The sequence below is a fragment of the Pseudopodoces humilis genome, chromosome 9 (assembly GCF_049639895.1).
Source record: "Pseudopodoces humilis isolate 2021_Gansu_Grassland_sample_001 chromosome 9, ASM4963989v1, whole genome shotgun sequence".
Lineage (NCBI taxonomy): Eukaryota > Metazoa > Chordata > Aves > Passeriformes > Paridae > Pseudopodoces > Pseudopodoces humilis.
In genome coordinates, this window is record NC_142208.1 from 18,288,576 (window position 1) to 18,301,310 (window position 12,735).

General features: G+C 36.3%; 1 protein-coding gene across 1 annotated transcript in view; it reads right to left on the reverse strand.

The window, feature by feature from the left end:
- Positions 1 to 1,938: 1,938 nt before the first annotated feature.
- The window catches only part of FRMPD2 (FERM and PDZ domain containing 2), a 56,101-nt gene continuing 45,304 nt past the window's right edge, over positions 1,939 to 12,735 (reverse strand). Inside the window, exons 36-43 of the mRNA XM_088059977.1 lie at positions 11,964 to 12,046; positions 11,306 to 11,421; positions 9,271 to 9,419; positions 7,467 to 7,557; positions 6,608 to 6,942; positions 4,920 to 5,135; positions 4,591 to 4,653; positions 1,939 to 3,765 (exon numbers count right to left, since the gene is read on the reverse strand). Of these exons, the coding sequence (XP_087916103.1) occupies positions 3,694 to 3,765; positions 4,591 to 4,653; positions 4,920 to 5,135; positions 6,608 to 6,942; positions 7,467 to 7,557; positions 9,271 to 9,419; positions 11,306 to 11,421; positions 11,964 to 12,046 (1,125 nt within the window). The 3' untranslated portion in view covers positions 1,939 to 3,693. The remainder of the gene's footprint in view (positions 3,766 to 4,590; positions 4,654 to 4,919; positions 5,136 to 6,607; positions 6,943 to 7,466; positions 7,558 to 9,270; positions 9,420 to 11,305; positions 11,422 to 11,963; positions 12,047 to 12,735) is intronic.

Here is a 12,735-nt window from a genome sequence, read left to right on the forward strand (position 1 = left end):
TGGTCATTTGAACGATTCTGTTGTTTTTTCACAGGAAAACAATTCCATTCAGTATTTCTATTATCCAATAGAAAGAATGTTCCTGAGAGAGCTTCTTGCTGCTTGCAGGTATAGGCAAGAAGTCACAGTGGCATAATTTCAGTTAGCAAGTGGAATCTGCCCACGATCCCCCTGTTACATTTATCTGGCTGTGTTTATTTTGCAGCTGAGACACGGAGTGGGTCTGTGCCAGGGCAGGAGCTTGCCATCAGCCCTGGCACAGCCGCGATTTACCCCTAGATGGCAGCGATCACTGCTCTTTGGCAGGACGAGCCCTCTGCGGCTGCTCTATCAGTTTCATCACAGAAGGGCCTGTTCAAGCGAGGCTATGAACTTCAGCTGAAAAGACCAAAAAAAATAAAAATTACTTATCTAAGAAAATTAGATTAATTTTCAGGCTTTCTAAAAAAAAAAATTAAAGGAAACATGATTATATTAGGACAAGTTGCTACTTCTTAAAGTCAGTTATTTAAACCTGAAAATGCTCTTGTAGACATTAACATTTTGTCAGGTGTAGGTATTTTCAGGTATCTTTTCTGTTGCAGATGGGGTACTAGAGTACACAGAGACATCAGCATGAGGCAGTTCTGAGTCCTTGGAACTCAATGAAGATGTTATATAGAAAAATGTGGATACCTGTTTTCCCCTACACACGTGATTTGGTAACCTTACAGCTATGCAGTGGTTGTCCTTGCTATACTTGCTTTTCAATTGAGATTAAATGGTAGCTATAAAAAAACTTAACAGCAGTCTCAATGCTGGTAAAACAGTTACTTCTCCAAAATATGACTTTTACAAGCTGGTCTGTGGACAGAGCTACTGTCTAAACACAGAATTTGACTGACAAGATTTTGTGCTACAGTAGGAATCTGAGAACTAGCATATGTTTATTTGTTTGGCTTGTTATGGCAGGCACTGTCTTCAATAATCATGCTCTTTTCATTCACATTTGTGCTGCAGTTTGTCCTGATTGGCAACCAGGTGGTGGAGCACAAAGGGTTAGCTCAATGCCACTTCTGAAGAGTAACCAAAGGCACAGACTGGGGTTCTCTACCATAACACATCTCTTGCATATTAGGATGTGTGCAAAGTCCAGTCAGCACACTTTATATGCTAAATAATATCTCGTCAGAAGTCATACAAAGCAGTATGAGTCTCTTTTCTGACTGAGGAAAGATGGTTTTGTGCGTAGGCAAAGAATCAGAGATTTTATCACCTGTACTTAGTTCCCAAGTTTTTCAAAAGTCTGTAGACCTTGGACAAATCACCAACCACCGCCTCACTTCCCTATGAATGAAATAGGACAACAGATCTTCCTTCCTTTTCAGTTTATCCTGACTTGTCAAGTAGTGTGAGCTCTTTAAAGAGTGGGTTATCTTTTATTCCAATGAATGCATATCAGTGAGCCTCCATCTCCAGGGAGTTTTGCATGAATAACAAACACAGAAGTGGGACACTAAGTTGTGCTCTCTGTGTGTGTGTGTGTGTGTGTGTGTGTGTGTAAATGCTTATCAGCTGCTGGATGTGGCCAGATTCCACTACGCATCATCACAAAATCTGCCTTTAAAGGAAGTTTAAAGATAAGCCCCTACGAATAAAGTACTTTCTCTAGAGCTCATATTGGTTAATAGTTAGGTATTGCAGCTGCTTTTTATTAAAAAAAAAGAAATTAAGCAAATTGTTTTCAGAAATCTTTTTAATAGCTCTGCAAAACAGGAAAAAAGTAAAACAGCAAACACATCTTTCAAACAACTGCAAAGATGATGCAAAAATAGTGACCTATGAGGATTGTCTTCTAAATCCAGAATACTTGTTCTAAGCCACAGAAAAAAACACCTTTGCATGAAGTACAGGAATATTTTCACTAGGATGCTTATTAAATTTTTGTGGTACAAAAGATGAATTGTGCATTCATTACAGTGTAATGCATTGATTGCCTAGTAGTACATGTGCAGTAATTAAAGTCAGAGTGAAAGGCCAAATAAGAAATGAAGGTAACAAAGTTATGAAAAAAAATTGGCTGTTGATATTTGACGAAATTGTGCGAACAGTCCTTTGTATGCAGCGTAAGGACAATAAATGCAGAATGTATGGAGAGTAATGCTTTGAGGAAGGACCAAATTCAATGATTTTAAGACAAGACATTGAATTCTGCATACATTTATATCAATATAAATCCAGGGTTACTCCTGGATTAGCATTTAGCATTGCTCTGGAACTTTATTAATATGCTTGAAATTAGCATCTGGGTCACATAATTAATTGCATTTTTATATATTCCTGCCTCCAGACTATTGGAGGGCAGAAAACAAAAATGTGCCTTGGCCTTAATTATAACTCTATTACAGTGGCTTTTCCTAAAAGCCATACTTCAAATTTTTATTTTATATACCATTCTTTCTGAATTATGAACCTCTAATTTGTAATAGGTAATAAAATAAATAGGTATTTTATTTTCTTGCTTCAACTGCAGTTTTATAGCCAATGCCTCTTAATATTTTCTCTTTAGCATAAACCAAATAAGTTTTTAAAATATGTACAATTTAGATTGTTTCTGTTTCCTATGTTTGCAAGTTACTCTTCTAATGCACATCTAATCACTTCCATATGTCACCTTCTAGATAAGGACTTAGAAGTACTATTATGGAAACAAATACAATCTTACACCTTGAACAGCAGATTTCTGCTCAAATCCACCCACACAAGCAGAAACACTTTTTACAAGAAAAATAAACTGTACAGAGAGTTCTTTAATTTAACGATCTGATTCAGCCCCTACTCAGACCAGCAGGACATCCCATATTTCAGATCGTAGGTAAGAATAAAAAGATAGTCAATCATTGTAAAGGATTAGGGAAAGATGAAATGTATGTGTGTACCACAACGCACACACAGTTGTTTCACCTGGCTTAGCATTCCTGTTTCTATGGATGTAGAATGAAAATACTGATGCTATCTACATCTGTTCATATTGCTGGAAAAAATTAGTCTTCCATCTAATTATTAGAATGCTCTTCCTTTGTAGAGAACCAGGCTTTAAAGGCATCCTATTTTTTCTGTCAGTTTCTTGATTTAAGATGTCTAGTGAAAGTGGTATAAACTCATGGGCTGGAGTAATGACTGGGAATGGTTCTACATTGTTCAAGCAGCCAAAGGTCACCAGATTGAGTGCCTCCATGCCAAAGCATAACTGCTGGAGTAAATACTGATTTGCTGTCCAGAAGCCAATAGTGCACAACAATAGATAAGGGTCAGCTAATCTTCCACCAACACCAACAGAATCTTAGATCTTTATAGTTGCCCTCCAGATAGTAAAGCTAATTCCAAAGGCTGCTATAGCCTTGCTATGGCCCCAACATATATTCCTAGCAATTAATATGTTATTACACAGAATGCAAAAATTGTCCATAGCAATTTAACACAGCAGTGTTGCAGTGCTGGCTGGCTGTTTCTTCATCCTTTGAGCCAAGAAATACATTACTTACACAGGACATGTTAAGCAAGGTTTTAAAATTACTTTGAAATCAGGGAATTCTAAAAAAGTGTGTAATAACACTTGTCTGCTGGCTTGATGTCTCTTTAAAGTAGTTGCTGAGCAGTTCCTGGAGTCCATGTGGAACAGCAACTGGAAGACTCATATTGTAGGAATCATATTCAGTAGGAATCCATTGCTCGGAGGATCTGAAGGACTTCCAGAACAACTTCATAACAGAATAAATACTCATCCTGTGTGTGGAGACACCAGTGTGAAACACCTGGTTACACTCAACATAAATTATAGACAAAGAAGGATGGACTACATGAAATTGTATGGTTATATGTTGTATGGTTATAACATCAGCATCTTTGTCATATGGATACAAAACTTATTTATTTAAGAGAATCCCTGTTCTTTTTGTTCCATCACTGGTAAAAGTAGAGGAACACTGTACTTTAAGCATGTGTTCAACTCTCATTTAGGACAGTGAAAGTTATATGTTTGCTTAATTTTAGTTACTGGCTCAATCATTACCCTGAAGAAAAATATATCAAAGCATATACTAAAATATTTGCCTATAGGAAGAACTTCTTTTAGTCTTCTCTTGCTTTTATTCTCACCAACTGTTTTCTCTAAGTTGAGTTACCTGCATCTTGTCTTCCTCTGTGTGAAAAATCTTCTCAGGAATGGGTTTAACTAGGAGTAGAAGGGTTTACTTGGTGATGATAACTCAGCAATAGCAAGAATTTAACTGAAAGGTGTGATTTTGCAGGGTAGGGTTTATAATAAATCACTGTTTCTGTGATACTTGCTTTTCTTCTTGCTTTAGAAAAAGAAAGGGGGGTGCAGTATCTGTCCTATATTGCTGCTTTGCTTTTGTTTCACTTACTTAGTAGGAGACAAATTTTCATATTTAAAACTAGACACCACTTGCCTAGAAGGCCATTACTTTCCTCAAATGAGAGCACTAAAATGATATTTTAAGCCCCAGATTTATCAATGCATGGGGAATAGTGCCACTGATTCTGGTTTAAAAAAAATAATAATAACCTAGTTGCTTATTTAGAACTTACCTTAGTTTGGATCATGCCAAAACGCTGATCTCGCAAATCTCTCACTATCTGCTTGATGTTGAACTATCAGAAGAGAACAGTTTTTGTTTGGTTGACATGCATGTTATAAAGAAAGATTTAAGCATATTCATATGGGCAAACTGTGACCGTTTTTTTAGAAATAGTAGATTTGTAGTTACTTACTTTGTTGTTTAAAACAATGAAAGCTGGTTTATTCTATTTTGTTAGAACAAATTCTTACAGGATTTATTCTGTTCTAAGAGGTTTCACCATGTTGTTGACATCCATACCAGTTTGTAATACTTAACAATGACCTGTTTGATACTTACACATAAATCTTTTTCTATATGGCTGAGGAGAATTTCAACACACAGCAAAACTCCACTTCTTCCAACGCCAGTGCTACAGTGAGCAATAATAGGTCCGGACCTGTGAGCTTTTCTCATGTAACAAATAAATTTTACAAGCTGCTCAGCCAGCTTGGAAGTATCGTGCTCTGGCCAAGTGATAAATTGCAAATGACTTATAATGCGCTTTTCTTCTGTCTGGAAGAGAGAGACCAGAAAGGTTAACAATTATCAGTTCCAAAACCAATTTTCAAGGAATTCCACTAAAAATTTCCTTCAGCCTCATTCTTAAAATTGGTAGCTTACAATTCTTTAGCTTTTCATACTTGACTAAATTAAAGTTTCTTTAGGTTTCAAGAAATGCACTCAGAAACACAAGACTAGAAAATTTACTTCTTATGACTTTGACAAGACACTGCAGTTACTCTGCTGCCTTGAAAGAATGTAGTTATGTCATCTGTTGGTTAGAAAGGAAAAAGAAAAACATTTTTTAAATTAGAACCATTGCAATACTCTTTGCTAAAACTGTTTTTGTACCTAAGTTAAGCTTTACTAATAGAAGAGGAGTAATATGAGAGCCACTCTCATATTATCTGATATATTTGTAAATATATCTGATGGCTATCAGATATAAAAGAATAACTTGTGATTAGATTCTCAATATGCAAACCAACTAAAAATGCTTACAAGAATAAATAAAATGTAGATAAAATAAAGAGTAATATTAATTGAATGTTCCTGGGTCATCACTTCTTGTTGCCAGTTCACAAAGTCATGTTAAAATCTGAATGTTAACTACCTGGATTTTTACAATCAGAAGAATTTGGATGTAAGCATGGATTTCTTTTGAAGTGGACCAGTGGCTTTCTTTAGTAGTTTGCTACTAATTCAGTACAAACCTAGCAATCTTACATGTTCATTGGAGCAATCACATTTGGTGTTCCATCTTGCCATTTTAATAGTCTTTTGAAAAGACTTGTATCAAATGCTTTACAATGCTTCACACTCAGTGACATAAGATGAATTTCCTCAAATAAAAGAACATTGTTACCTTGATGGAAAAAGGCACCAAGTTTAGTCTGCCACAAGTTTTTTTTAATTATTCCACCAAATAATATGTCCTACAGATATCTTTGCAAAGCTTTACTTAATATCAAGGCAAAATTGATGGGCTTATACCTGCCCTGTTTTCCCTGTTCTTCCACCTGGATTCTGTATTTGTTCAGTTTCTAAAAAATGCTGCTAGATTTGTAGTTTCATGTGTGTTTGTGTCTTTTCATGAACAATAAAAGTATCATTTGTCCTAAATTCTAGGATGAAAGCCACCTTCTTCCCCTCTTTCCATCCAACCATCATTACAGAATTTGAATCCACTCTGGCATGGATGTGATTTGATAAGAACAGTAAACAATTCTGCAAAATGCTGAACACATCAGTTCTGTGACTATTAGAGGTCTTGTTTTTGCAAGTTCTTGTCTAAATGTATGTAATATTGGATCCATTGCTTATGTAATGAGCAAAAAAGAAGCACCTCCTTAACCTTAATTTCATGCCTGTCCCTAAAAAATACTGAGCATATATTATGGAAGAATCAAACAATACTACTTGTATCCACTCACATAAACTACATAATCAATTTAATCATGTATGAAAGTATTAAGTCAACTTACCTGCTTGTTGATAATTTCTATTTTTCTAATTATGAAGTATTCCATAATCTGGTAATTGTGTAGCCTGAGATAGAAATTAGCCAGGTCTTTAGAGTCATAGGGAGATTCAGGCCAGTATCGATGACATTTGACTTGCCCTAACTCCACTTCTTTTGTCATCATGGCAATCACATCTGATTCACTCTCCCAGACCATTTGCCAGAAATCAGCCATAGTGGATGGCAGAGGCCCTTGGGTTATAATATAAAAGTGTTCCTCTTCTCCAACATTCATTCTAATGTAGCTTGCATTAATGTAGCCATTCTTTTCTCCCAGAGGAACCCGTGTCTTATCATCTGTACAGAAACAGAAAGATGCTATTTCAGCTGTGGATCTGAAACAAGGTTCTACCACCTCCAGCACTCAGGATATAGGAAACCTCAGTCTTTTCAGAAAAGTATGCCTCTGGATTTTAGAATACATTTGACTAGTGGTACTAATATTAATCATTGCAAGTAGGAATTCCCACAGATAAATTGTATGGTTCATTGCAGCTTTATTTTTCTTAAGGTACTTGTGTAACACTGTGAAAGGCCTTCTAATTACTGTTAAATTGTTTGCCAGTTTTCCAAAATAGTGTACCCAATCCTGCTTTTCATGTACTGCATAGGAATGTTGTCACTGGATATTGGTGTTACAAACCAGGAAAACCTCTAAAAATATATATCCTGCATCACTGATCTATAGAGATGCTACAAATTTTTGCATATGTTGTCCTGTTGCTGCAGTTTAGAAAGATATCAAGGGTCCAGAAAATTTTCTTGTGTTTCTCTGATGACTTGTTCACCAAATGTATGTTCTCATTTCTGTGCATACTTACATGGAAGGATATCTCGGTATCTGTTTTTGTTTTGGTTTTCTGGTGCTTTGCCAATTCTGCAGTCATCTATTGGTTTCACATGTTCTAAAGCCTAGATCAAAAAGAAATAGTCAATCCATGTTGTTCACATCCTCAACAGACAACTTTTACAGTGTCAGTGTGAACAAACTTTACTGCTGTATGTAACCCAAGACTGGCAAATAGACTTCTTACAGAAGAGAATCAGTACATAATTTTCTGAACTTCTAGGCAAGGAATTCAATTTGCTTTGTATTTTCTTCACCCTGCACAATGTTTCTGCATTTTCAAGTGATATTTCCAACCCTCATCCTCAGACCCCATCATTATGAGTGCTTGTTATATATGCTATATTATAGATGTTTGGAATACTCTCTTGGGCAAATGCCAGCATTTATGGTTGATAACACAATGACTAAAGCACTAACTATTACACTATTAACAGTGCAATAATGACAGTGAATATTTTTCAGTGATGGAGAAAGGGATGAATATAGGGAACACCACCAAAGATATTAAGCGCGAGTCATTAAGAACTTCACAGCAAATTTAGGGGATTTGAATGCAGTGTAGTCAGAAGCAGAAATGTGCAAGTTCATTTCATTTATATTTTTGTGTTACTTTGACATTTTTTTATTCTTCTACCTATTTGCTATGCATTGCACAGTGCTCAGCCATCATGTTCTGCCACTATACATTCATATGAACTGAAGTACATGTGACAGTTCTTGAACACTTTCATCAGTTACTACTTCTTTTACTCAGATAAAATATCCAATGGCTTTGGTAACCAGCACTTTACTTATTAGATCTTTATGTTTTCTGTGCAGATGTGTGGCTCAGCTTACAGTAAGCTCTACCTATATCAGTAATGGAATGTAATGAATGGAAATTAATACATGCCCTTGAGCCTTCAGGGAATGTCAGCAAATCCTATACACTTGAGCCTGTGGATTTTGTGCCCAGAAAGTTGGAGATATAAAGGCAAGTGAAATAAATGGATAACATTGCAATTACTATGGAGAAGTGGAAGCAATCCATTTCACTGATAATGAGCAAGTCCTTTAAAGGAAATCCAGTATACTATGTTGAAGAATTACAGAATAATCTGTTCTTTGGGAATTTGATGATAACTGCATACTCTGTTTATGTTCTGAAACAAGAGATTTTACAAGCCTTCCTAATTTTACAATTTTTTCTTGATTTATATGCAATCAGATATAATTATGTGTTTTCATTATCTATGGAGGTACATTACATTTTCTTTGTAATTTCACTAAGTTTCTGATCATAACAGCATCTTGTAACAATGAGTTCTGTGGATAACTGGAGTGTTCCATTGTGTGGAACATTTTCCTCCCAACTGTTTCTACACTAGTGAAATCTTAGCAGCATGGATTTATTTCTTATGTGCAGCCCCTAGGATAGTTCCTAGGCAGATGTTCAGCAGAGCTGAGGTGTAATAGGAAGAAGTCAGTCTAGGAAAGTCATTCCTAACCTACATTATTAATGTTCCATTATTTGTTTTTCTGTCATTCTACATGGGCAGTACCTTCGAACAGGGAATAGTTTAAGGCTGACATGTGTGGAAAGAGAGAGACGTAAACACTGTACTGTCACCCAAACAGAAGAGTAGAAACCCCATTTTGTCAGGAATAATTGTCATAGAAAAAGGATTCAGTAAAGATATATAAGCTGAACTCCCATAGAGTATGCACAATGCTATTAAAAGTCACTTTCTTAGCTGTGCTGAACTGTTAGTACTTAAAAAGTAATCACAGTTTACCATAAACTCCTTTAGCACCTCTTGATTTTCAATCCGCAGCTGAAGGCCTTGAATAAGACCTGTTATGTCAGTCCTTGGATCTATTCCACTCTGTGATGGTTTCAAGTTAATTAACTGAGTCAGTTCATCTCCAGATGCAAAGGTTCTGTCTATGTATCAACAACAACAAAAAAAAAGCAAACAAAATACCAAAACACAACAACAAAAAACCAAGAAGTTTTTAATTATTATTGTTCATAGTGCAGAATCTTGGCTTTAAAAACTAGGGAGCTGCAGTATGTATATATATTTTGTTGCTGATATTATGAAAGTGAAATATGAGAAAATGGAAGAAAATATTTTCAATTTACTTATGTTCACAGCAGAAAGAAGAATAAGTCAACATCATGGATACAACCAGCACTGCATTTCATGTTGTTTGGAAGCAGATCCAATTATTGCAAGTTATTTCCTCACAGAGTTTCTAAATATAGTCTGTTCTAAATAAACTGTCCTTGCAGAATTGGAAACTTTAATGCTAATTTATAGTGGTATAGGATATTCTGGCCACATCTTCCCAGAGAATCATCTTCATGTTTCCAACACTTCCATGACAATTAGTATTGCCACACTACACTGCTAGAAATAATCATGGTAAATTCTTCCTTCCTCAAGTAAGCAAATATATTGTTCTAGTTGTCTTAACTCACACTGCCCTTCAAGAACAAGATAGAAACTCTTTGATGCACCAAAGTCAGGATTCAATTTTGCTACTTAGCTCATCCTGAAATGTATGTTCTGATCCAGTACATGACAGACTAAGAAAATAGATAAACATTGCATCTCCAGAAATATCACTGCTGTACTGGAATGATAGAAAAACTTTTGTTCTCATGTTGAGTAAAAACAGTAGCTTGTTATGTAAAAAGTAATGGTTTGAGGCAGAGGAATTACGGATTTTTGGGGTTTTAGTCATAGGCTACTGTTTGCAAAGGATAACATACCAGCTGTCTCAAAGAAAAGCTGATGATATGTTCCAGGATGAAGACAAGCAATGTTCCGCTTTCCTCTTGTAAGGTATCATCACTACTCTTAACTAATTTCTGTTACAGTAGAGTTGTGCTTGCTGTACTTTCATCTGGGCTATGACTTGCCCCTGCCTTGCCTGAGCTTCTAAAGCCTGAGCTTTCTTCTGCATTCCATTCTCTAACCCTTGAAGAGGCTCCTATTGTGTAGTTGAGAGTGCCAGTGAAGACAGATCCCCACTCCAGACAGGGCACACTATTTCCCATACACTTCTCCTTCCAGATCAAGGGGAATTAAAAATCCCCAAACTCTGAGCAGGTAGTAGATTATAGACTGGCTATAATTTTCTGTTTGCTGGCCAGGAAGGCTTGGTAGCATGAGGGAGTTACCTGTGTTTTACCTCTAATAAGAGCCATCAGCAACTCATCGCTTTTACCAGGTGAGAAGAAGAAAGGAGAGAGAGCAATCTGTATTTCACAGAGTCTGTGAGATACTGCAGCATCCTCAGTATGATTCCTTTCACAAATTATTCTCATTTGGAGCAGAAGGAGCTTTATTTTCATAAAGGAATAATTAGGCAGATTCTTTCTGTAATCACTTCGTGTCATAGGGGCTTTGGCACCTGAGCTGTGAAAGTGCTTCAGTACATGCTTAAGCACAGTTCTAGAGTTTTTAATGGAATTGCCATGGGGGTGAAATTCAATGATTTGGGGAACGAAGTCTTGAGAGAGAATTTGACCCTTCATTTCGCATTTTTAAGTGTTTAATTTACTTTTTTTGCGCAGTTGTATAGGAACAGTAAGGGAGAGAGGAGAGACCTCATGATGTATGTCTCCTTTTAGAGTTACAGAAGTTTGGATGGCCTATATATGCATTTGTGGTAAAAACAGTGTCTTGAGTGCCCTGGTCTTTTAGACTGAAAGAGAAAATCTTTAGCTTCTATACAAGGGACTAGTGTTGTTCTCAATGTACATATATGGAGGTGCTGGGCTATGCTGTTGAAGAAACAAGAGAAGTTTTGTTTGATTACTTCTAGGTAGAACAGGAATCCTGTGGGGAATAACATCATCTTCATTGTTCCAGCTTCCTGACTCAGACTGCTGATTTTCTCTTCTGCAGCTTTCACATTCTGCACATTTCTGTGACCTGTAAAACAAAATCAGTTGAACTGGCAGAAGCTTTGATAAGCTGACTCATATAAAGATTTTGTGTTTAATCTATTTGTGCTCACTTTTCACTTTCTTGAGCAACTATTTTCAAGAATTGGTCAGAACTTTGAAGATCATAAGTTCAAGGAGTTGTAGTAGCATTTTGTCTGGAGTGTTGTTTGCAAATATAGCTACTGAAAAATACTATTGTCAGTATGCAATTGTTGTTGTTTTTTTTCTCAGAGGTAAGAAAATACTCTGAATAAAAAGCTGCTCAAAAATGACTGCAAGTAAAGTTTCTTACAGCTAGAGACCATTTTCATGTAGGACATTTTTCAACTGTTAGCCCTTACACCTGGAGGCTTCAATTCTCTTGTCTTAGTAGTTGTGTGGAAGCTGTTTAGCAGCTCTTCCTGCAGGTGGAGCTGCATTCCATAGACCCGTATTTCTGTCATTTTCATACCATATTAGGACAGAGCTGGAAATATAATTTATCCATACTATTTATTTTTATGGTTTTACTTCATTTGAAATACTTACCTTTCTGAAATGTTACTAATGATATCCTTATAGTCTTGTCCAGCCACCTGACCTTGGAGAGATTTGTCTGTTCTTTGTTCATCCTGTAGGTTTCAAATAAGAAAAATCTGTGAAAAATTAGTACACTGAAACATCAAGAATATAGAGACTTTCATCAACAGTCTTTCTTGTTTCTGACAGAAGTGTGTCCTCTGCTCAAAGGAGGAAAGGGAAAATATAATAGTTTCCACTTTCAGAAGAAAGTGTGTCTTGCAGTAACAAGTTGGAGTAAAAAGCCTTATCAGCTGCACTTGTAAGTTTCTGAACAATACAGCCTAGAAACACCTCTACATCTCAGCATGCATGACTGAACTTTGAAAAGTTTTTTATATCCTTTCTGATCTCAGAAAGAAAATGGAATCACAGGAATCATGAGTCACACTCTTCCCCTCCCAATTCTTGGCAGCAGGAAGCTGCCAAGCATCTGAGACTGAACTGTTTGTAATAATTTCCTTTTTTTATCTTAGACACAACAATGCCAATGGTAGAAGCAGGGTGCAGCTGCTCTGCTGAAGAAGCACTCAGCTAATGGAGAAGGCAGACCCTTGATGATCATCCATATGCAATAGAAGCAATAGTATTGGTGGCTGCTTTTCCATCCTAAAGAGTAATAACTAGGTCCTGCATTTAAATAATGTTGCAGGATATCTGCTGTTAGCGTGTGAAAGTAGCTTCTTCTCAGCTGTAACACTTGACAAATAACTATTTAAATTTTAGTTCAAATTGGTGTTTC